At 41.3% G+C, this 25,011-nt stretch overlaps 2 protein-coding genes across 3 annotated transcripts in view; one reads left to right on the forward strand and one right to left on the reverse strand.

Annotated features, from left to right (window-relative positions):
* Window positions 1-353: 353 nt before the first annotated feature.
* On the forward strand, window positions 354-16,333 carry eef2b (eukaryotic translation elongation factor 2b). The gene is made up of 13 exons (XM_079876912.1): window positions 354-485; window positions 2,420-2,634; window positions 3,850-4,031; window positions 5,201-5,412; window positions 7,421-7,599; window positions 8,125-8,230; window positions 9,475-9,727; window positions 10,093-10,288; window positions 10,792-11,158; window positions 12,081-12,434; window positions 13,936-14,118; window positions 15,807-15,939; window positions 16,131-16,333. The coding sequence occupies exons 1-13, from the start codon at window positions 483-485 to the stop codon at window positions 16,322-16,324; spliced, it is 2,577 nt and encodes an 858-aa protein (XP_079733038.1). The 5' UTR covers window positions 354-482; the 3' UTR covers window positions 16,325-16,333.
* Window positions 16,334-16,916: 583 nt separating this feature from the next.
* Window positions 16,917-25,011, reverse strand: part of LOC307161945 (GTPase IMAP family member 8-like) — a 51,553-nt gene continuing 43,458 nt past the window's right edge. For both annotated transcript variants that reach the window (XM_079876914.1, XM_079876913.1), the window contains exons 5-6: window positions 18,964-19,143; window positions 16,917-18,356 (exon numbers count right to left, since the gene is read on the reverse strand). In XM_079876914.1, coding sequence (XP_079733040.1) covers window positions 18,085-18,356; window positions 18,964-19,143 — 452 coding nt within the window. In that variant the 3' untranslated portion in view covers window positions 16,917-18,084. The remainder of the gene's footprint in view (window positions 18,357-18,963; window positions 19,144-25,011) is intronic.

Below are 25,011 nucleotides of genomic sequence, written 5' to 3' on the forward strand. Positions count from 1 at the left end.
GGCATTTATTTATTTATTTACGTAAATATTTTACAACTACTAGCGTCATATTTAAACATTTAAATTTTAATGGTTGTGGCATTTATTTATTTATTTACTTAAATATTGTACAACTAGCGTCATATTTAAGCTTTTATATATGGATGTGGCATTTATTTATTTATTTACTGAAATATTGTACAACTAGCGTCATATTTAAGCTTTTATATATGGATGTGGCATTTAATAATTTGTATGATTTATTTCAGCCATGCCATATGACTGGTAAATGCACATTGGATTTTGCTCCTGTGTCTGACGCTAGGAGGAGCTATAAATGTCCGCGTTGTCTCTGCGTCATGACGCTAGGATGAACGCGTCATCTGAATATAAGCGCGCGCTGAGCGTGACGCGTTCTTCTCCCTGCCTGTCCCCACCAGCGGAAGGCAGCGTGCTCTCTGTTCCAATATCAGTGCCGAGTGAATCCAGAACCATCTGCCAAAATGGTGCGTATCACACATATTGCTTGACCAGATACCGCTGTGCGGAGAGCGGATTCAGATGTTAGATTAATCATTTTTGTGTATAACGGGATTTTCGGTCCGATGTTTAAGGGAAAAGGCCGGCTAGTTTTCCTCAAAACAAAATGGCAGCGGCTGTTTTGCGGCATGACTCATTTCTTAAAACACTTTGTAAATTATTTGTCGTTGTTTTGTAAATGTGTTATAAGTAGTTTATTACATTCTCAGCGTAATGACTCAATCCAGAGCCTTATTGTTACATTTGAGTCGTTTAGTTTGGTTTTCCCGGTTCCGTCAGACCGGGCCGGGCTAGCCTGTTAGCTCACGATGCCACGTATTGTGAAAAAAAAATCGTGTGTGAGGAAAATCTAATATATATATCCTTTTTGGTAGCCATTTTTGTAATTCTGTATCTTCATATTGTATTTCTACTCCTAGTTATTACATTTTCCGCCTGTTTGTGAGGGTCTGTGTGTGGTTTTATTCACTTTGCCGGTCGGTGTAACGGCAGGTGTCGGGAGTGTTCAGGCTGGCCGCACGCGCACCGGCACTCCGCAGTCACATGTGACCAGTGACGTAACCAGTGCGTGTCCCGCATGTGCGGTTATCAGCGTGGCCACATCATCATCACGCACATGGCCGCCTATTGTTTGCGCAACGGCTTCCGGGAGAAAGGGCGCAAAGCGATTAATATTTATGGAGGTTCTTTATTCGCCATTGTGTTTAATGTCACACCGCGGCAAAGTAATGCTAAACAACCCATAAACGCGTTACTGCCAGTTTATTGTACTTTTGACAGGCTCTGCTAAAAGCACGTGACACTGGATATTGAACATGACACATTTGATGTTTATATGTGGATAGCACCATTTGCATCGTATGCGTTCTCTCTCTCTCTCATACACACACATATATATATATATATATATATATATAAAAAAAAAAAATCTTGATAGCTTGAATCATAAATGTAAACTATATTATCATCCAGCTCTAATCTGCTATATGTGACTATAAAGACAACAACAACAACATGGTTAACACTTTCTATAAAGCCTGTATTTATAATGCATTATAAGTTTGTGTTATTAATTAAATTACATGCATAATGCCTTATGACAACATTATAATATGTTGTATCATCTGGTAAATAATCATAACAACAGTTACAATACATTATAATACTTACCCATTTGTGGTTATAACTTTTAAGAGTATGCATTATAACACTAGATAAAGCCTGCATTTATAATGCATCATACGGGTATTCATAATGCATTATAAGCAAACTTCTAATGTGTTGTATCATCACATGAATAATTGTTATAAATATATATATGAGACAACATACTGACAGAGCGTTGGCGCTTCCTGGGTTCGATTCCCAGGGAAAGCAAGAACTGATAATGTAAATGTGTACCTTGAAATGCAGTGTAAGTCGCTTTGGATAAAAGCATCTGCCAAATGCATAAATATAAACATTTGAAGTGGATCAAAAAAGTTAATCAAAGTTTTCCTAAGACAAGAACGGGTATTCAAAATTCATGTATAACATTTGTCTTGGGCCTAGTGTATTCTGCACTTCCAAATCACACAAAAAATAAATCAATCACATTTACACAAATAACGGCTGCATAAACCATAAGACCAGCAATAAATAACCAACAGTAAATAAGAATTATAATATAAATCAATAAATATCACCCCTGTGTTAGATAATAAGTGATAACCAGAGACACTCATATGCCTTTGTCTTTGCCATTCAAGATTCTAATGGAGGCAGGCACAAGAGTTGTCAAACCGGTCGACATTTGGGCACTAAGTAACGTCTCCCTGAAGGCAGAACCACGTACTCCTCAGGGTAAAGGATGTGAGAAGGGTCACAAGTTTATATATAATATCTCGCTGCTCTCTTCCAGGTGAACTTCACAGTCGACCAGATCCGTGCCATCATGGACAAGAAGTCCAACATCCGTAACATGTCCGTGATTGCGCACGTAGACCACGGGAAATCCACACTGACCGACTCTCTGGTGTCCAAGGCTGGGATCATCGCTTCCGCCCGCGCCGGAGAGACCCGCTTCACTGACACACGCAAAGACGAGCAGGAGCGCTGCATCACCATCAAGTCCACGTAAGGCGCCTGGAAACTGCGTTGCGATATTAAAACTGCATGATATTAAATGCATAGAAACATTAGCATGCATATCTAAACCTGGAAATATCAGGAAATTTTAACATTTCAAGCCTGTAAATGAAATACATAGAAACATTTTCATGCATAACTGGGAATTTTAATATTGCAAGCCTGTAAATAAAATGCAATTAAATGCATAGAAACATTAGCATGCATAACTAAACCTGGAATTATCAGGGAATTTTAATGTTGCTTCTCTGTAATCAAAATTCAATCAAATAAACAAACTTATCCATGTTATGACGTAAATGATATGATGCAGGGAGTGGTTGTGATGTGCACGAGGGCAAAGTGCTGTTTACCTGCCGTGTCAGTGCTTTATGGTATTGAGTCATACGTTTATTTTCCACTCTGGAATAAAATCAAATATTTGTGCTACACCCTGTTATGACTAAAGCCCTGTTCGCACGGGATTAGCATTACCTGGTGACCTCTAGTCATTAGTAATAATTGCGGAGGTCGTCTGTGATCTTAATCCCGTGTGAATCGGCATCTCTGTGATTTGTAAAGTAAAAATTCCCCCGTAAATGACCTTCCATATTTCGCCGAACACGAGGTCCTGTGATGATATTAGTGCCGTGCGAATCGGCATCTCTATGATTTGACGGGGTCGTATATATTTAAGGTTTTTGATTCCTGTGCACCTTTATATCCATCGTTCATGAAGAATAAAGGCTGCGTTGGAGTGTTTTGATGGTATTTTGGGTGCTGGGTTATATTGCTATACACCATACGATACAACTATACAATTTGCTGAGAAAGAAAGCTGAAAATCATTAGAAGCATGAAAACAAAAAGAATGATTAGATGGAGATGGAGGACATGTATAACAGAGGAATGTTCCTCACCACATGCTGTTTATGATATATCATACAGCTAGACCTATAATTGACATCATATCCAGGAGATAAGTCAGTGTAAAATCACAGGCTTCGCTGACCCCGTGCGAATGCGCCACATGACATTCATTGATTTCTAAATCACACGAGGTCCCCAGATAATACTAATCAGTGCGAATAGGGTTTAGCATAACCCAAACCAATTGTCTGACATGCTCACTAGAACAGAAACTAAAGCAAAGTTGCGTGTCTAATACTGATGATGTACGAAGAGCGTGTTGTTGAGTCCTCTTCTGTTGTGCCTCTTCAACAGCGCCATCTCCTTGTACTACGAGCTGAACGAGAATGACATGGCCTTCATCAAGCAGTGCAAGGATGGGCTGGGTTTCCTCATCAACCTGATCGACTCTCCCGGCCACGTGGACTTCTCCTCGGAGGTCACGGCCGCTCTGCGTGTCACAGACGGAGCTCTGGTTGTGGTGGACTGCGTCTCTGGTAAGTGTTTTACTATGTTTACTGTGCATCATACTGTCATTGATGTGTAGCACGGAATAAATCACCAAATTCGGTCTTAAAAAGAACTGATTTCATACAAGGGATCGTACAAGGTGGTTTAAGTGCTTGAAGGACTTGAATTTGATGTTTTAAGGCGAGACACTACAGGTGAATAGGGTAAAACTTAACTAGCAGATATCACCATGAAACTTTCCCAGTTGATTACCTACATTAAGATGAGAAAAAAAAATGTATTACAAGTTTTCTGTAATTTAATGTTTAATTATGCAAATTAGGCCATATCTAATTAAATGTGCTAATTTGCATATTTTAAAAAACGAAATCTGAGTATTGGATAAAGCCAGGTTCAAAATTATTTTTTCATTGTGTTCACATATTAGATGGGGATGGGGGATGGGGGAATTACAGAGGGATTTATGGATATCTACTTTTGTTATCCTGCAAATCAAGAATATACTGTCAATAGCCTTAAAATTAGTTGCCATGTTTTTTGGAATAAAATGTTATATAAATCAGGCTAGGAATAATATATTTACAAATCCCTCTACAAATCTTCATAATATAACTAGGTACAAGACTGGAAGGTTTGGTGTATATATGTGCTACTGAAGTGGAGATTTCAGACTTGGAGAATGAGAGAAAAGTCAGTTTGAGAAAACGGGCTTTAAAGATTTATATCAGCCAATGAGATTGCGCATTCAGCCCTTTCTCTTTCACGATTGGTTGCTGATAAAAAGGAAATGACCATATTTGGATCCGACAGCATTGTACAGGAGAGAGAGAGCTTTCTAACGGTGTGTGTGATTTAGAAAGCCAACTTTTGTTGAATTTATGAGAAATCTACAGACGCAAACAGACAAAGTGTAGTAAAATAAAGACCTAAATGTGTATTTCAGACTTTTTTTCACCACAAGTCTGAAAGAAGACATGTTATTGAAGACTAATACCCAAAAATCTAAAAATTGACCAGTAAAAAAAAAAACGATGTTTTTGCCTTCCGTGTCTCGCCTTAAGCATTATCGTATCGCATTATTTAATGAGTTATCGCATTTTTCTTCAATATCGTGCAGCCCTAGTTATGGCCTTCATAGGGTTTAAAATGTGCCGGTTGCTGAATCTACAGGATGCTGAGTGTGCTTTGTGCCCAGGTGTGTGCGTGCAGACCGAGACGGTGCTGAGACAGGCCATCGCCGAGCGCATCAAGCCCGTGCTGATGATGAACAAGATGGACCGGGCCCTGCTGGAGCTGCAGCTGGAGCCTGAAGAGCTTTACCAAACCTTCCAGCGTATCGTGGAGAACGTGAACGTGATCATCTCCACGTACGGAGAGGACGAGAATGGACCTATGGGAAACATCATGGTGAGAACAGGCACTCGTTCACTTAACCTTTAACATGCTGAAATGGTCTATGAGGAGAAATCATGCACCACTCTGATGAGCTGACGAACCACTACTAACCCAATATCTGAGACCTGCGCTGATCCTGTAGGGATACTGGTAACACTTTACAATAAGGTTCATTAGTTTACATTAATGTATTAACTAACAATGAGAAATACATTGTTCATGTTAGTTCATGGTGCATTTTTGCAGGTATGACGCAAATATGCTATATTTTCAAAATTTCATAATCATTTAACAAACAAGTATTCATTACTTCAAAGAGCTCATTGTTTCTGCATTAAATGATTACATTGTTGAAATTTTTTGCTAACTGTGATTTTTGATTATCATAACTTAAACAGTCACCTCTGATAACAGATCACTCTAAATTGACTGTTCGCAAAGACCCGCCCCCTTTAGTTACTGTTGCTATGTCCGACAAGCCATGCCGCTCACACACTACACATGTTTCTCACACAGTGAAACACATCGCAGAGTAGAGAGGACACTGACAACACACTGAGACAGGACAGACCAGGTTACTCTTGATATGAAACAAAGTCTCTCACCTTAAAGGGGGGGTGAAATGCTCATTTTCACTCAATCTCCTGTTAATCTTGAGTACCTATAGAGTAGTATTGCATCCTTCATATTTCCAAAACGTCTTTAGTTTTATTATATTTATAAGTTAAAGATTGGCTGTACCGAGTCTTTCCGGAAAAAACCGAGCGGCTGGGGGCGGGCCGTGTGGGCGGTGTGCTAAAGCTGTGCTAACGCGCCGAGCTAGTAACGTTAACAACACACAGAGACATTTGAAGTAGTTTACTCACCGTGACTGCTCGATCCTTAAGCATTAGACGATCTGCAAATAAGTCGATCTGGGCTTTGTTTATAAAACAATCATCGTCGAAATGCAGGGAACAAAGAGTCGTGCACAACCTCCGTTGATGCTTCGAAAAAACAAACTCCATCCACTATTCCCTTAACGCTGGGTTCTTTGGGAATCTGTGCAGGGTTGTCTTGCCCTGGCAACCAAAAACCCACTTCTTTGGTGACATTGACTTCCCTAAAAGCCGAGCAGAGCGCTTTGAGGTAACGTACTGCTTTCGCTCTCTTCTCTCTCTGGTCTACGAGTGCGCGCGCGCCCGCGGAGAAGTGCCCTTAGGACCCATATAAGGAAATTCCGCTCTATCTTACGTAAGACAGAGCCATACTCGAAAAAAACTTTCCGAAACTTGTGACAAACCGGAAGGAGTATTTTTGGAACAAAAATACTCCTTCAAACGTACAACTTAACTTTTGAAACTTTGTCCATGTTTAGCATGGGAATCCAACTCTTTAACAGTGTAAAAAACTCAGTATGCATGAAACAGCAATTCACCCCCCCTTTAAAAGTTGGTCATTTAAAAAAAAAAGCAATTTAAGCAATAAATACCGTTTTGTGGCTCTTAAATGTCTCTCAGATCGCTCAGTTAAAGCTGCTCGTGAACCGATCTCGTCCTTCTAGTTCACTTATAGCATCAAATAAACATGAATGAACATAAGAAGGAATGTTACCGTTTTTCAAGTTTAAATCCACCAACGTTAGTCTAACTCTCCTGACCGCTTTGTCGGACAAAAATGGCAGATTATGATTGGTCAGATCGCCTGTCAATCAAACTCCCTGCGACGGGTCAATTGTAATGTGGACTCATGCACTTTCTGTAAAGCTGCTTTGAAATGTGTATTGTTAAAAGTGCTATACAAATAAACGTGAATCGAATTAACTAATGTTAACAAATACAATCTTTGATTTCAGTAACGTGTTAGTAAATGCTGAAATAAATATGAACTAAGATTAATTGATGCTGTAGAAGTGTTGTTCATGTTAACTAATGAACCTTATTGTGAAGTGTTACCATGATTTTTAATAGCAATAGCCAATGTTAGAGCAGTGATGTAGTTAGGCTGATTTCTGATCCGTGTTTATTCTGCTTTCTCTCAGATTGATCCAGTGATCGGTACCGTGGGTTTTGGTTCCGGTCTGCACGGCTGGGCCTTCACTCTGAAGCAGTTTGCTGAGATGTACGTGGCCAAGTTTGCTGCTAAAGGTGAAGGTCAGCTGAGCCCGGCTGAGCGCTGTAAGAAAGTGGAGGACATGATGAAGAAACTCTGGGGTGACAGGTGAGACTCACCAGGATAACACAACGAAATAAACCACAAATATCATTTTATTCATTCATGTGAATTGAATAATCGTCAAAAGTTCTCGAATGCTCAGCAATGCTGTTCATTTGATTTAAAAATCAAATCAATATTATGAAATATTATTGCAATTTCAAGTTTACTATGTGAATATATAGTAAACTGTAATTTATTCTTGTGATCAAAGCTGAATGTACAGCATCATTACTGCAGTCTACACTGTCACATGATCCTTCATCAGGTTTGTATGATATGCTGATCTGCTGCTCAAGACACATTTTATCAATTATGAAAATATTTCATTTTTTTCAGTATTTTGATGAATGGAAAGTTCAAAAGATTTTAAAAAATTTAATCTTTTGTAACATTAAGCAGGCTTTACCCATCATCTGATTAATGCATCTTGCTGAAAAAACTTGTGAACCCAAAAATTTGAACTTATACATTACTCGTGCTTATTAAATTCAGCGGTTACATGTTACTCATCCTCTGCTTCTCTTCCAGGTACTTTGACCCGGCCAATGGTAAATTCAGCAAGTCCGCCACCAACCCTGAAGGAAAGAAACTGCCCCGCACCTTCGCCCAGCTCATCCTGGACCCAATCTTCAAGGTATAAATCTGTTTGCCAGCCGAACAAGTAGGATTGGAGACCGTTCACATTTTAATCGGTTCACTTTACCCAACGGTACTTTAGGCATGTTTACCTCAATAATTGTAAAGAAACTAAGTAACTTGTAGAAGTGTTATTGACATTATGCCAGAGCTTCCTTGGTCTCTGTCTGCCAATGTCTGATGCTTGAATATTAATAAAAACAACCATTTTAGTAATAAATAAAAAAATAAAAAAAATTATCTGAAATATTCTGTTTCCCACAAATTCGGTTGTGAATTTTCTAGTAATCCAATGAAGACGTAAAACATTAATTTAATTGATCTTTTATATGAAATTAAACTTTTTTTTTTTTTTTTCTCCATTTTTTTTTTTCAAACATGCGGCACAACTGAGCTTTATACTGATAAAATTACAACATAGTTGAAAGTGTGATTTATTCCTTAAAATAAATTTATTATTATTAGTATTAAATTAAGATATCTGAATTCTACTGTACAACTAGGGCTGCACGATTCTTGCTAAAATGTGAATCACGATTTTTCTCCATGGGAATTGAGATCACGATTCTCTTACACGATTCTCATTGTTTCAACCAAAATCTATTGCACTCAAGTACAAAAAAAAACAAAAAAAAAAAACAAAACAAAGGACATTTAAGTATAATAAAGTGCAGGAGCAACAAAAATTGTCTCTTTTCGATTTTAGACCCCTTAAAGTGAATAATTTTAAAGCTTTATGTTGTTGAACATAAGAGAACATTAACATATACAATAACAGCCTAAATAAAAATAACTAAATAGAACCTGTGCTTTTTGCTCCAATTGGCACACAATGTACATAGTACTTACATCTACTGTGTTTACGGGAATACTCGACTTGGCGTTTTGAAATATTTCTGTGTTTATTTGGCCGTTTAGATTTTATGTAAAAGTCAGTGCCATTAAAAGTACCAAGTTCGGTACCCAACCCTACGAACAAGCCTCAAATCTGTTTTCAATACTCTGGTGATCATACCTCACTTCCTCAATCTCCAGGTGTTCTTTAGTTATTGAGTTAAACATTCCTAAAGTACCGAAAAAGGTACAGTTGGGTACCGGCACCGAATTTCAGATACCGGTTGAAATGTGAACGGTACCCAACCCTATCGCAAATGCAATTAATCGTTCAGCCCTATTGCCAACCGAAGCCTCGAATCTGTCTTCGATACTCTGGTGATCATACCTCACTTCCTCAATCTCCAGGTGTTCGATGCCATCATGAACTTCAAGAAGGAGGACACCGCCAAGCTGATCGAGAAGCTGGACATCAAGCTGGATGCCGAGGATAAGGAGAAGGAAGGCAAGCCTCTGCTGAAGGCCGTGATGCGCCGCTGGCTGCCCGCCGGAGAGGCTCTGCTTCAGATGATCACCATCCACCTGCCCTCTCCCGTCACGGCCCAGAGGTACCGCTGCGAGCTGCTCTACGAAGGACCTGGAGATGATGAAGCTGCCATGGGTACGACAGTCGGTTTATACGTTTCTCTGCGGTGTGCAGGGTTGATCACTTCACTCATCTCTCTCTCAATAATCAATGCTATTTGTTCAAATATCTTGCACTACTTTATCAGTGTCTGATCTAAAGCTGGGAAAATGATCCGTAACTGATGAAAAAACGTAATTCCGGTCAAATATTGTGCTACAAACATTAACATCTTTAACTTGTCAATGCTTGTAAATGGTATAAGTGGGAGAATCCAGAGCTATAGTGTGCATGCACCATGTCGGGTGGTTCTTTGCTTCTGTGTTATGCATTAAAATAGTTTTAATGCACGGTTAGCGTTTGACTCTCTTGCATGTCTGATTTGGTTGTTCTCGTCACAGGTGTTAAGAACTGCGACCCGAAGGCTCCCCTCATGATGTACATCTCAAAAATGGTGCCGACCACCGATAAGGGCCGTTTCTACGCTTTCGGCCGTGTGTTCTCCGGTGTCGTGTCCACTGGGCTGAAAGTGCGAATCATGGGACCAAACTTCACCCCTGGGAAAAAGGAGGACCTTTACATAAAACCCATCCAGAGGTGTGTAGCGCTCCAGATGCATTAACACTACTGATGCACTGAAATAATGTTACGTTTTTAGTAGGGCTGGACAAAGATTAATCGCATCCAACATAAAAGTGTGCGTAATATACGTGTACTGTGTATAATAATTTTGTATATATAAATGTGCGTGTATATATGTAAGAAATATTTGCATCTATATACTGTATGCATAATTTATATTCTATATAAATATTTTATATAAATATTTCTTACATTTATACATGCATGTGTATATGTATATACGAAATTATTATACACAGTACACACACATGTAAACACACTTTAATTTTGGATGTGATTAATAGTTGCCCAGCCCTAGTGTTTTGTTAACTGAAAAAGTTAAATCAAACTCAAACAGAGCTGTATATAATGCATTAAAAATATTTATTTCAGCCGTATATTCATTGCCAAAATTTAAACCAGGTATAATAAAAAAATAAAAAAAGTACCTCCTTTCTGACCCTGAATGTCAATTCCAGGACCATTTTGATGATGGGTCGTTACGTTGAGCCCATTGAAGACGTGCCATGCGGTAACATCGTGGGTCTGGTTGGTGTGGACCAGTTTTTGGTGAAGACCGGGACCATCTCGACCTTCGAGCAGGCCCACAACATGCGTGTGATGAAGTTCAGCGTCAGCCCTGTGGTGCGAGTGGCGGTGGAGGCCAAGAATCCTGCTGACCTGCCCAAACTAGTAGAGGGACTCAAACGTCTGGCCAAGTCCGACCCCATGGTGCAGTGCATCATTGAGGAGTCTGGAGAGCACATCATCGCTGGCGCTGGAGAACTTCACCTGGAAATCTGCCTTAAAGATCTGGAGGAGGACCACGCTTGCATTCCACTTAAGGTTTGTGCATGAACAACTGTCTTTAATCCTGGTGTGTCACTTTAAAAAAAGTTACAGATGGGTCATCCATAGAGGACATAAATGTCGGTGTCAAAACTCATTAAAATGAGACCAAACCTAAGTCTGTGCTCCTAAACTTCACATTTTTAAGACCCTTGACAGATTATTGAAGTGAAGAAGAGAAAAAAAAAAAGTTTATGAAAATGATTTAACTGTTTCAAATCAAATATATATTTTATGAAACATGAACTCTAAAACTGCTAGAAAATCAAAGCCATAAATCTAAACAAGTTGAAATGTGAAAAAATGAGCTTTCAGTAAGATTTTGTTTGGGTGCAGTACCAGATTTTCCGCATTAGATGGCAGCAAAACTCACTGGGACACAGTGGCTGGATTTGTGATTTGCTGTAGTTTTTCTCTCCAATATTACACACACATATTACACTCATACAAACCACACTCTTGACATCCATAGCAACACACCCACACAAAATTATAGCTGAATAATTCGCTCTAAAATATGCAGAATAAAACGAGTATTTGCTTTATTGGCCAAACCTGAGAAAATTGCACCATCTGGTTAAAAGTGGAGAACTTAAAGCAAAAACTTGTCCGTTTTAAGCGTACCCTAAAACAGTGTTTCAGGCAGTGCTGCAGCAATAGGCTATACAGGTTATAAAAAGTGTATTCTAGCAGACCCCAACAAATTAAATTATGAACTTGTACATGTGCATAATATGGGCACTTTAACTAACTAGTTTCTTTAGTGATGTTAACTTGTTTTGTAAGATGGACCCAGAAAAACTTTTAGTGTGTTTTGTATCTGTGGTATTCCAATCAGTCTGTGAAGCTGATTTAGCAGTAAATTGAACTGCAACTAACCTGATGTAACCTATGACCCGTCGATCTCGTTCTCCAACAGAAATCGGACCCCGTTGTGTCATACAGGGAGACGGTCAGTGCAGAATCAGACCAGATGTGCTTGTCCAAGTCCCCCAACAAACACAACCGTCTCTACATGAAGGCCAGGCCGTTCCCAGACGGTCTCGCCGAAGACATCGACAAGGGTGAGGTGTCGTCCCGTCAGGAGCTCAAGACCCGCGCCCGTTATCTGGCCGACAAATACGAGTGGGAGGTCACAGAGGCCCGTAAGATCTGGTGCTTCGGACCCGACGGAACCGGACCCAATGTCCTGGTGGACGTGACCAAGGGAGTGCAGTACCTGAACGAGATCAAGGACAGCGTTGTGGCCGGGTTCCAGTGGGCCACTAAAGAGGTGAGAGACGCTCAGAATGAAATGGGCTGCACAATATATCGAAATATCGCAAATTTATAAATCACAATATGCATATCGCAATGGCTTGCAATATGGGTCACGACGCATTAGTAGGTTATGTAATTAAATATATTTTAAAGATAATTAAGTTTATTTTACATACTTTAAGCATTATCGTATCGAATATCACCTTATTTAATGAGTTATCGCATATTGCATTTTTCTTCAGTATCGTGCAGCCCTGGTTTGTGTTAATACCGGTTGTGTTGATGTCTGGTCTGGTCTATGATGAGAAATCATGCACCACTCTGATGAAGTGATGGATAACCCCTACCACTAATATCTGAGACCTCCACAGACATGAACACAGTCAGATCTACAGGGTTGTGTTGAAGGACAATTGTTCCTGGACATTCATTTTGAAAATGTTATTATAATTAGGGGTGTCATGATTACATTCGTCACGATTCAACACAAATACTGAACTCACGATATAATAATCGCAATATTTGTAGCCTTCAATAATATATTAAAGCCTTTGTGTCTCACTCTCAGAAGATTTGGATTAGACCTGATTATTTTACGATGCCTTTGACACTCTTAATGGACTTTAAATGGAGAGACTGAAATCTCTCAGGTTTATATTTTATTATAATTAGGGGTGTCACGTCACGATAGATGAGCAACAATTTGATACAAATCGTGAGACTGAACTCATGATATACTATCGCAATATTTCTTAGCCAACATAAAGTTTTTAATACTATCAGGAACAACAAATATCCCCCCACTGTATTATACATTTATATCTAGTATTTTATTGTAGTATGTCAAACTCTAACCTTTTTTTTGTTTGTTTTGGATTTGTTGGATCTCTTGCTCAAACTCTCCCAGTAATGCACTATACATATAAGAATAAACCATCTAAAATGCTTTGAATAATCATACTTCTAAAACTAAATGTGATATGGTGATATAAATTATGTTTGCGCTTTTATTTTGAGGGCCGTTCCAGTGCGTCGTCCTCAGATGATCAATGCAATCAATCAGTTTTAAGTGCAAGAAGGCATTCCCGAACTCTAAAGGGTTACTCATCCAAAAATTTAGCATTCTCATTCTTGATGTTTTTGCATGTCACTTCAGCATTTGAGCGTGCATGTTATCTACAGTACGCGCGTTGTAAATCTGTTCATCTTAAGCCTTCGTGTCTCTTCAGAAGATTTGTATTAAACATGATTTAATGTCTTTGAAAAGACCGAAATCTGAGCCTTGCATAAAATTAGTCAATCACGAATCATCATCGCATTTTTATATTGTGACTATAATGATATATCATTACACCCCGAGTTATGATTTTAATAAATATTAATGCTAATATTTGAAGACTTGTTTCCTCCCTGTCCTTTTACTTTCTTGCTCCTGATGTTCAGCTTTATTTGCTGAGATATTGAAGTGTTGCGAGTGAGGACGCATGCTCACGGTCTCGTTTCTCTCTCCTCAGGGTGTGCTGTGCGAGGAGAACATGCGTGCCGTCCGCTTCGACATCCACGACGTGACTCTGCACACGGATGCCATCCATCGCGGCGGTGGCCAGATCATCCCCACGGCCCGCAGGGTTCTGTACGCCTGCCAGATCACAGCCGAGCCCAGACTCATGGAGCCCGTCTACCTGGTGGAGATTCAGGTGAGGAGATTCACCTGCAAGAGTCATGAGCTGTATGAGCTTCATCTAACGGTTCTGTGTATCAGGGTTCCCACGGGTCCTGAAATCCTTGAAAGTTTGTGAAACTGAGAAAAATTCAAGGCCATGGAAAGTTTGTGGAAATAAACATAAGGACCTTTCTATGGAAGCTTGTTTCCGCCACAGAATAAAACATTTTAAAATATAATTGCGACTTTTTATCTCACAATTGCGAGTTTAAATCTCGCAATTCTGACTTTTTTTTCTCGCAATTGCGACTTTATATCACGCAATTCTGACTTTATAACACATAATTGCAAGTTTATATCTCGCAATTCTGACATCTTTTCTCACAATTGTGAGATATAAAGTCCAATTCTAAGGAAAAAAAAGACTGACTTTTTTTTTTAACCTCAATAGTTTATATCTCACAATTCTGACTTTATAACACGCAATTCTGACTTTATATCTGCTAATTGCGTATTTTATATATGCTAATTGCGTATTATAAAGTTACAATTGCGAGAAGTAAGAATTCTGACTTTATAAGATGCAATTGCAACTATTTCATGCAATTCTGACTTTATAACACGCAATTGTGACTATTTCACGCAATTTTGACTTTATAGTACACAATTGCGAGATGTAAACTCGCAGTTGTGAGAAAGTTGCAATTATCTTTTAAAACGTTTTATTCTGTGGCGGAAACAAGCTTCCATACCTTTCACACTGAGATTCCGGAAGTGTCCCAGGATCGTTTGATTTTGGTTCATTCACTCTGCCAGTGATTGTCTGGAATCTGTGAGTGCATTCACACACATCCCGTAAAGACACAACGTCAGGATAGCATGTGACGTGTAACGTACGTGTCAAACATGTGGTACAACAGCGGAAGTTAGCATTTTTTTTTCCGGATTTGGTCGTACATTAACGCATCGCATACCGTTCCACAAAGCTGGCGAACGATCTCAGGCCCTGGATTTTTTTTTTTTTTTTTTTAATAAACATGCATGGATACAGGTCCTCGAAAGTGCTTGAATTTGAAGTTTTCTGGAAAAAAATCCATATTTCCTCCGGTCTGCTAATGTTATGTGCCAACACTTCATGGCCTATGCACACTAGCTAGCATGCATGCTTGATTTACGTTAGTTACTCGCATTTACGCGTTACGTTGTGTTTCCCGCATGAGGTACTTATTGTACGTTGCCATGACGCATGAAACTACTACAATGGTACCTCAACGTTTCGCAGACAGCCGTGAAACATTGCAAAACTAGACTGATGTAAACTTGCTCTCACTTGAAATGTGTCCCCTCAAGTCCTTTAATTTGAGGGTTTTGGACCGGGAAAGTCCTTGAATTTGAAGTTAATGGAGGTGTGGGAACCCTGGCTCATGTCCTGGCTGGTCTATGATGAGAAATCATGCACCACTCTGATGAAGTGATGGATAACCCCAACCACTAATATCTGAGACCTCCACAGACATGAACACAGTCAGATCTACAGTGTTGTCTTGAAGGACAACTGTTCCTGGACATACATTTTGAATATTAAATTATAATTAGTGGTGTCATGATGCAAAATCACGATTCAACACAAATACTGAACTCGAGATATGATACTAGCATATACTTATGTTTACACAATATGTTTGAGTGTTTCTCACCCGCATCTCTCTCTCACACACACAGTGCCCAGAGCAGGTGGTCGGCGGCATCTACGGCGTGTTGAACAGGAAACGAGGCCACGTGTTCGAGGAGTCACAGGTCATGGGAACGCCCATGTTTATCGTTAAGGCCTTCCTTCCCGTCAACGAGTCTTTCGGTGAGTAACCGTTCCCATTCCTCTTCGACTGCTGCTTTCTTCATTGCTTTTTTCTAATAAAATAAAATGCATTGTATTAGAAGTCGATTTTTACCAAAATGCACTTATTGACAAATTTAACGACTCATTTAAGTCCCATTTTATTCAAATAAAAACTTGTTTCTTTGCTGATGTCCTCTGTCTGTGTGCAGGTTTCACAGCTGACCTGCGCTCCAACACCGGCGGTCAGGCGTTCCCTCAGTGTGTGTTCGACCACTGGCAGATTCTGCCCGGCGACCCCAAAGACGCCGCAACCAAGCCTTTCCAGATCGTCGCCGAGACACGCAAACGCAAGGGCCTGAAGGAGGGCATGCCGGCACTCGACAACTTCCTGGACAAGTTATAAACCGCTGAACGACTCGCCTCCCACTGTTAGCCCAACCTCTGCGCTTTACTCTCTCATTCCCGTCTCGTTCCTTCCCTCCTGCACTCGCTTCCTTCCCTCAGAGTACACGAGAGGGACTGGACTGTACAGGGCACAAACATCACATTTCTCACATGCAAACAGGGAAGTCAAGTGGATTATGTAAATCTAAATAAAGAAAATAAAAATTGAAAATTACTCGAGTGTGTGGCGTGTCATTGCTGGTCAGTTCATATGTTGATTTCATGCGTTTATGGGCTTAAGGTGCAGTTTTGCCTTTTCTGGTCCTTTTTCTTGCACTTTTCCGAATCTTCGATTCGGAGTTTCCAACACAGCGAAATTATGAATTGAACGTATCCTTCACAATGCATAACAATGAAATGTTGATTTTAAATAACTTTACATCTGTCTGATGAAAAAAACACTCCGTTCCTGGTGAAAACAAAAAAACATGTCAGTCTCTTGTAATTTATTAACATCTAGTGCTGGAAGATTTTTGCTCATAGATTTTTTTTTTTTTTAATTCTACCGGTTTCACGGTATGACTTTTTTTTTTTTTTTTTTTTTTTTTTTTAAAAGCATGACTGGGTGTTAACCGCATTTTCTGCTGATTGAGAGAGGAAATACTGCAGTAGATTAACTTTGAATGCCCTATTTTACTGTCTTACTGAGTGAATATTGTAGAAAAATTCCACTAGTATTAATACAGGTTTGAAAGGCTGTTTACAAAGAGGTGCCTTTTGGAAAATCAATTTGTGGCGGGCAGTGATGATATTGTGAACCGATGTATGGGAAAAACTGTAATATAATTTGACAGCTATCAATTATAGTTTAACCTATCCATCTTTATTGTCATGCTAAGTAACACATACAGCTGTGCCTCACAACAGTGCAACACTGAAAACGGACCCTCTCAAACAGTGTCACGCCGCATTCCGAATGTTGTTGTAAGTGACATACACCAATATTGGGATATATTATAAATTCATATAACAAAAATAAACACTGGTTTTATTAGGTATGAACTGGTATACTGCCCAGCACTAACATCTCCAGCACATTTTTTAATTACCCAAAGATCAAACATAGTTCACCCCTCACACACGTTATCACATCCGTCAAAAACTTAAACTCGCCATTGGCTGGAATATTAGAACTAAAAACAGCCGTCCAGGGAGTACATGCATTACCAGGAAAATACACACTACCAGATGTTTCGACTACATTTTCCGAGAAGAGGAAGAAATGCTGTCTGTCAGAGACGATAACTTACATAATACATAATGAATTTGTTCTTCACTCGCTGAAATTGAATTGGAATGATCACAGAACCAGGTGAAATACTTTACACTGCAGGCTAAAGAGAAAAAACGCCAGTCCAATTGAAAAACTTTACCGGGTTAGTGAAAATCATTCAACATGTGTTGTACTTTATATTTTGACAGACATTGTAAAGATGATACTTTTTACATGATTTGTTACATTTAATTACCCCTTAGCAAATAAATCTGAGATTAAAAATGAGGATTTTATGAAGTAAAAAAAAAAAAAAGTTTGATAAAATAATCAAAAAACACTCAAAGTTAATTACATATCAATATGATTTATGCTCGCCACTAATTTAATGAGACAACTGCTATATCTTATAGTTTTAGTAATAATATTGTTAAACATTGTGTCGTCAAAATGATAAATGTCAACATTATAAAGACACAATTTCTCTTTCATTAATTTGATATAATTCAAGTTTTCTTAGTGTCTTCATGATTATCATGCTTCTTTGATCTTCTTGGGAAAAGTTTTGAGATCATGGTCACACCAAGTGCTCGTCTGGTTCCTGAATGTTCCTCAGACTCCGGGATGGATCGCAAAGACCCGAATCCTGAGCTGTGAAATGAGACTTCTGAGCGTGATGAGCTACAAACTGAAGCGCTGTCTGCTCCTGGTCGTGATCTGAATGAACTGTAAGCAGAACTTCCCACAGACAATGTGTCCGACCGCTGATCTCCACTCACTGGGGGAAAAACATTTAAATCAGTAAAAGGTTTGAAACTCTTATATAACAAAATTCTGAGATTTAAAACTTTCAATATGTTCCTAAAAATAACACAGTCTATTGGTAATCATTAAAACATTATGCAAATATTTTATTAATCTGATGGTATTTTACATGTTTTTTCCCTGTTTTATCTATGAAATATCTTTATTACAAGCCTGATTGCTATTTAATGCAATCATTTAAAGTTGACCATATAGATGTATAGAGAAGAAGAAATGATCAGTATAAACAGGTGCTTAAAAAATGTTGATCATCAACCTAAGAAGATCAAACTAAATATTATATGTGCTTTTTTATTTTATTTCATATCAGGTTTGCATTTATTTTCATAAATTCAATAATAAAAAAATTGAGAAAATGGAAGGAGATTTAGGCTAGAAAGGGTCCAAATTTTATTATGGGCGAAAATATGTGGTGACAAATTTACGACAATGTAGATTAAATATTATATTTTCACAACAAAACAGATGGTATTCATGGAAACCATGAGCTCTAATGCTGTAAAGAAGGTCACAGGGAGACCAAAATGTACTGAAAGTGCCAAATAAAACAAGACACTCACTGTTTGGTGGTGGCAATTCAATGCTGTTATATCGTTTTATGGCCCCTGACTCGTAACTTGTGTGAGATGAATCTCTGGAATGTGATGAACTGAAAATTGTGTCTGCTCCTGATCGTGATCTGAATGAACCATAAGCAGAACTTCCCACAGACCATGAATCAGATCCATCATCTCCACTCACTATAATAATGAAAGCAGAGAGCAGATCAGAAGAACATTTACAACATTAATGTCTTTGACAGACACTTTTATCCAAAGCAACTGACATGGCATTGAAGGAATATATTCATCAGTTTATGTAATTAATTCAGATGGTCAACTTTTTGTTAACTCTAAATGGGCCAGGGAAGGAGGATTCACTTGGTTCACACAGAAACAGAACATTAGGTATATGATTAAAATGTTCAATGTTGTTTGACCCTGCAGCTTTTGCCTGGTTTCCTAATGAAGCTAAACAGGGTTGAACCCAAGTATAGGTCTCTGCAGGACAGTAATAGGAGTTACCAGATCAGTGGGTGAGGCCATAAACAGAGGGGCGTTTTCAACCGTGTTCCCTGATTTGCCCACGTCACAGTGTGGGTAGGGTTTAGGGGTGGAGTTGGGTGAAGGGCATCATTTTCAATGCATGATTTATAAACACCCACCAGTTTGAAAACACCCACAAATTTAGAAACGTCCACTTGTTCTGCAGAGACCCCATACTCATTGAACCTGGTCAGTATCAGGAAGGTAAAATGCAGTCTTGGTAATAGCACTTATATGAGATTGAAATGTAAGTGACAAATAATAGTATGAGCAACCCCAGAGCCCGTCTACGGAGAGCCTGGCCACTCCCTATTAAGTCGTATTGTACCGAATTGTGGTTGTAGTTCCACCAGAGCTCCACTGGGGGCGATCGCCCATGAGTGCACAATGAATGGGAGTCTATGGAGCTAGACGGCTAAATTTGTCTCTTTCACCCGATTGCCGTTGAGAAATCTCAGATTTGATTGTAGGTTTTGCAAGTTCAACATGGGTTATAGGTCGAAAGTTGAATGAACGAGTACTTATGTCCTTTTGATTTCTTACAGGTTGAGTTGTTGTTGCCCATAACACGCTAGCATTCTGCTAATGAACGCTGATTGGTCAGTGAAGGACTGATTACGACCAGAGATACCGCTTGATGGTCTTTTAAAACAACAAAACAAAAACTCTTCTAGCGCGTGTGTTTGCCTGTGTCAGCTGTGTTGTGTGTTTCCCTGTGTCAGCTGTGTTGTGTGTTTCCCTGTGTCAGCTGTGTTGTGTGTTTCCCTGTGTCAGCTGTGTTTCCCTGTGTCAGCTGTGTTGTGTGTTTACCTGTGTCGGCTGTGTTGTGTGTTTCCCTGTGTCAGCTGTGTTTACCTGTGTTTCCCTGTGTCAGCTGTGTTGTGTGTTTGCCTGTGTCAGCTGTGTTGTGTGTTTCCCTGTGTCAGCTGTGTTGTGTGTTTACCTGTGTTTCCCTGTGTCAGCTGTGTTGTGTGTTTGCCTGTGTCAGCTGTGTTGTGTGTTTCCCTGTGTCAGCTGTGTTGTGTGTTTGCCTGTGTCAGCTGTGTTGTGTGTTTACCTGTGTCGGCTGTGTTGTGTGTTTCCCTGTGTCGGCTGTGTTGTGTGTTTCCCTGTGTCGGCTGTGTTGTGTGTTTCCCTGTGTCGGCTGTGTTGTGTGTTTCCCTGTGTCGGCTGTGTTGTGTGTTTCCCTGTGTCAGCTGTGTCGTGTGTTTGCCTGTGTCAGCTGTGTTGTGTGTTTCCCTGTGTCGGCTGTGTTGTGTGTTTGCCTGTGTCAGCTGTGTTGTGTGTTTCCCTGTGTCGGCTGTGTTGTGTGTTTGCCTGTGTCAGCTGTGTTGTGTGTTTCCCTGTGTCGGCTGTGTTGTGTGTTTCCCTGTGTCGGCTGTGTTGTGTGTTTCCCTGTGTCGGCTGTGTTGTGTGTTTGCCTGTGTCAGCTGTGTTGTGTGTTTCCCTGTGTCAGCTGTGTTGTGTGTTTGCCTGTGTCAGCTGTGTTGTGTGTTTCCCTGTGTCAGCTGTGTTGTGTGTTTCCCTGTGTCGGCTGTGTTGTGTGTTTCCCTGTGTCGGCTGTGTTGTGTGTTTGCCTGTGTCAGCTGTGTTGTGTGTTTCCCTGTGTCAGCTGTGTTGTGTGTTTGCCTGTGTCAGCTGTGTTGTGTGTTTCCCTGTGTCAGCTGTGTTGTGTGTTTGCCTGTGTCAGCTGTGTTGTGTGTTTGCCTGTGTCAGCTGTGTTGTGTGTTTCCCTGTGTCGGCTGTGTTGTGTGTTTGCCTGTGTCAGCTGTGTTGTGTGTTTCCCTGTGTCGGCTGTGTTGTGTGTTTCCCTGTGTCAGCTGTGTTGTGTGTTTCCCTGTGTCAGCTGTGTTGTGTGTTTGCCTGTGTCAGCTGTGTTGTGTGTTTCCCTGTGTCAGCTGTGTTGTGTGTTTCCCTGTGTCAGCTGTGTTGTGTGTTTGCCTGTGTCAGCTGTGTTGTGTGTTTCCCTGTGTCGGCTGTGTTGTGTGTTTGCCTGTGTCAGCTGTGTTGTGTGTTTCCCTGTGTCGGCTGTGTTGTGTGTTTCCCTGTGTCGGCTGTGTTGTGTGTTTCCCTGTGTCGGCTGTGTTGTGTGTTTGCCTGTGTCAGCTGTGTTGTGTGTTTCCCTGTGTCAGCTGTGTTGTGTGTTTGCCTGTGTCAGCTGTGTTGTGTGTTTCCCTGTGTCAGCTGTGTTGTGTGTTTCCCTGTGTCGGCTGTGTTGTGTGTTTCCCTGTGTCGGCTGTGTTGTGTGTTTGCCTGTGTCAGCTGTGTTGTGTGTTTCCCTGTGTCAGCTGTGTTGTGTGTTTGCCTGTGTCAGCTGTGTTGTGTGTTTCCCTGTGTCAGCTGTGTTGTGTGTTTGCCTGTGTCAGCTGTGTTGTGTGTTTCCCTGTGTCAGCTGTGTTGTGTGTTTCCCTGTGTCAGCTGTGTTGTGTGTTTGCCTGTGTCAGCTGTGTTGTGTGTTTCCCTGTGTCGGCTGTGTTGTGTGTTTGCCTGTGTCAGCTGTGTTGTGTGTTTCCCTGTGTCGGCTGTGTTGTGTGTTTCCCTGTGTCGGCTGTGTTGTGTGTTTCCCTGTGTCGGCTGTGTTGTGTGTTTGCCTGTGTCAGCTGTGTTGTGTGTTTCCCTGTGTCAGCTGTGTTGTGTGTTTGCCTGTGTCAGCTGTGTTGTGTGTTTCCCTGTGTCAGCTGTGTTGTGTGTTTCCCTGTGTCGGCTGTGTTGTGTGTTTCCCTGTGTCGGCTGTGTTGTGTGTTTGCCTGTGTCAGCTGTGTTGTGTGTTTCCCTGTGTCAGCTGTGTTGTGTGTTTGCCTGTGTCAGCTGTGTTGTGTGTTTCCCTGTGTCAGCTGTGTTGTGTGTTTGCCTGTGTCAGCTGTGTTGTGTGTTTCCCTGTGTCAGCTGTGTTGTGTGTTTGCCTGTGTCAGCTGTGTTGTGTGTTTCCCTGTGTCAGCTGTGTTGTGTGTTTGCCTGTGTCAGCTGTGTTGTGTGTTTCCCTGTGTCAGCTGTGTTGTGTGTTTGCCTGTGTCAGCTGTGTTGTGTGTTTGCCTGTGTCAGCTGTGTTGTGTGTTTCCCTGTGTCAGCTGTGTTGTGTGTTTCCCTGTGTCGGCTGTGTTGTGTGTTTCCCTGTGTCGGCTGTGTTGTGTGTTTGCCTGTGTCAGCTGTGTTGTGTGTTTCCCTGTGTCAGCTGTGTTGTGTGTTTGCCTGTGTCAGCTGTGTTGTGTGTTTCCCTGTGTCAGCTGTGTTGTGTGTTTGCCTGTGTCAGCTGTGTTGTGTGTTTCCCTGTGTCAGCTGTGTTGTGTGTTTCCCTGTGTCAGCTGTGTTGTGTGTTTGCCTGTGTCAGCTGTGTTGTGTGTTTCCCTGTGTCGGCTGTGTTGTGTGTTTGCCTGTGTCAGCTGTGTTGTGTGTTTCCCTGTGTCGGCTGTGTTGTGTGTTTCCCTGTGTCGGCTGTGTTGTGTGTTTCCCTGTGTCGGCTGTGTTGTGTGTTTGCCTGTGTCAGCTGTGTTGTGTGTTTCCCTGTGTCAGCTGTGTTGTGTGTTTGCCTGTGTCAGCTGTGTTGTGTGTTTCCCTGTGTCAGCTGTGTTGTGTGTTTCCCTGTGTCGGCTGTGTTGTGTGTTTCCCTGTGTCGGCTGTGTTGTGTGTTTGCCTGTGTCAGCTGTGTTGTGTGTTTCCCTGTGTCAGCTGTGTTGTGTGTTTGCCTGTGTCAGCTGTGTTGTGTGTTTCCCTGTGTCAGCTGTGTTGTGTGTTTGCCTGTGTCAGCTGTGTTGTGTGTTTCCCTGTGTCAGCTGTGTTGTGTGTTTGCCTGTGTCAGCTGTGTTGTGTGTTTCCCTGTGTCAGCTGTGTTGTGTGTTTGCCTGTGTCGGCTGTGTTGTGTGTTTCCCTGTGTCGGCTGTGTTGTGTGTTTCCCTGTGTCGGCTGTGTTGTGTGTTTGCCTGTGTCAGCTGTGTTGTGTGTTTCCCTGTGTCGGCTGTGTTGTGTGTTTGCCTGTGTCGGCTGTGTTGTGTGTTTCCCTGTGTCGGCTGTGTTGTGTGTTTCCCTGTGTCGGCTGTGTTGTGTGTTTCCCTGTGTCGGCTGTGTTGTGTGTTTGCCTGTGTCAGCTGTGTTGTGTGTTTCCCTGTGTCAGCTGTGTTGTGTGTTTGCCTGTGTCAGCTGTGTTGTGTGTTTACCTGTGTCGGCTGTGTTGTGTGTTTCCCTGTGTCGGCTGTGTTGTGTGTTTCCCTGTGTCGGCTGTGTTGTGTGTTTCCCTGTGTCGGCTGTGTTGTGTGTTTCCCTGTGTCGGCTGTGTTGTGTGTTTCCCTGTGTCAGCTGTGTTGTGTGTTTCTCTGTGTCGGCTGTGTTGTGTGTTTGCCTGTGTCAGCTGTGTTGTGTGTTTACCTGTGTCGGCTGTGTCGTGTGTTTCCCTGTGTCGGCTGTGTTGTGTGTTTACCTGTGTCAGCTGTGTTGTGTGTTTGCCTGTGTCAGCTGTGTTGTGTGTTTCTCTGTGTCGGCTGTGATGTGTGTTTGCCTGTGTCAGCTGTGTTGTGTGTTTACCTGTGTCAGCTGTGTTGTGTGTTTGCCTGTGTCAGCTGTGTTGTGTGTTTACCTGTGTCAGCTGTGTTGTGTGTTTCCCTGTGTCAGCTGTGTTGTGTGTTTCCCTGTGTCAGCTGTGTTGTGTGTTTCCCTGTGTCGGCTGTGTTGTGTGTTTGCCTGTGTCGGCTGTGTTGTGTGTTTGCCTGTGTCGGCTGTGTTGTGTGTTTACCTGTGTCGGCTGTGTTGTGTGTTTACCTGTGTCGGCTGTGTCGTGTGTTTGCCTGTGTCAGCTGTGTTGTGTGTTTGCCTGTGTCAGCTGTGTTGTGTGTTTACCTGTGTCGGCTGTGTCGTGTGTTTCCCTGTGTCGGCTGTGTTGTGTGTTTACCTGTGTCAGCTGTGTTGTGTGTTTGCCTGTGTCAGCTGTGTTGTGTGTTTGCCTGTGTCAGCTGTGTTGTGTGTTTACCTGTGTCGGCTGTGTCGTGTGTTTCCCTGTGTCGGCTGTGTTGTGTGTTTACCTGTGTCAGCTGTGTTGTGTGTTTGCCTGTGTCAGCTGTGTTGTGTGTTTGCCTGTGTCGGCTGTGTTGTGTGTTTGCCTGTGTCGGCTGTGTTGTGTGTTTACCTGTGTCGGCTGTGTTGTGTGTTTCCCTGTGTCAGCTGTGTCGTGTGTTTGCCTGTGTCAGCTGTGTTGTGTGTTGCCCTGTGTCAGCTGTGTTGTGTGTTTACCTGTGTCAGCTGTGTTGTGTGTTTACCTGTGTCAGCTGTGTTGTCGATGCCTCGAGAGAAAAGAAAGTGCAGAGCTGAAAGCACCAAAGTGACTGAAGGATTGCCGTAAAGCAGTATCTCTGGTCGTACGATGTGTATGACGTCATTGACATTTTAAAAGACTTTTTAAAGCAAATAAGGGACTCTAAAAAATTATATCCTGAGAAAAGTGGATTTTGATGGGTATAGCGCCACAGACCTCCATTCATTCTGGACAAAATGGCTATCTCCGATTTTGATTTAGGCAGGGAAAATTTTCTGCTATGT

The sequence above is a fragment of the Squalius cephalus genome (assembly GCF_949319135.1).
Source record: "Squalius cephalus genome assembly, chromosome: 7".
In the NCBI taxonomy this organism is placed as follows: domain Eukaryota; kingdom Metazoa; phylum Chordata; class Actinopteri; order Cypriniformes; family Leuciscidae; genus Squalius; species Squalius cephalus.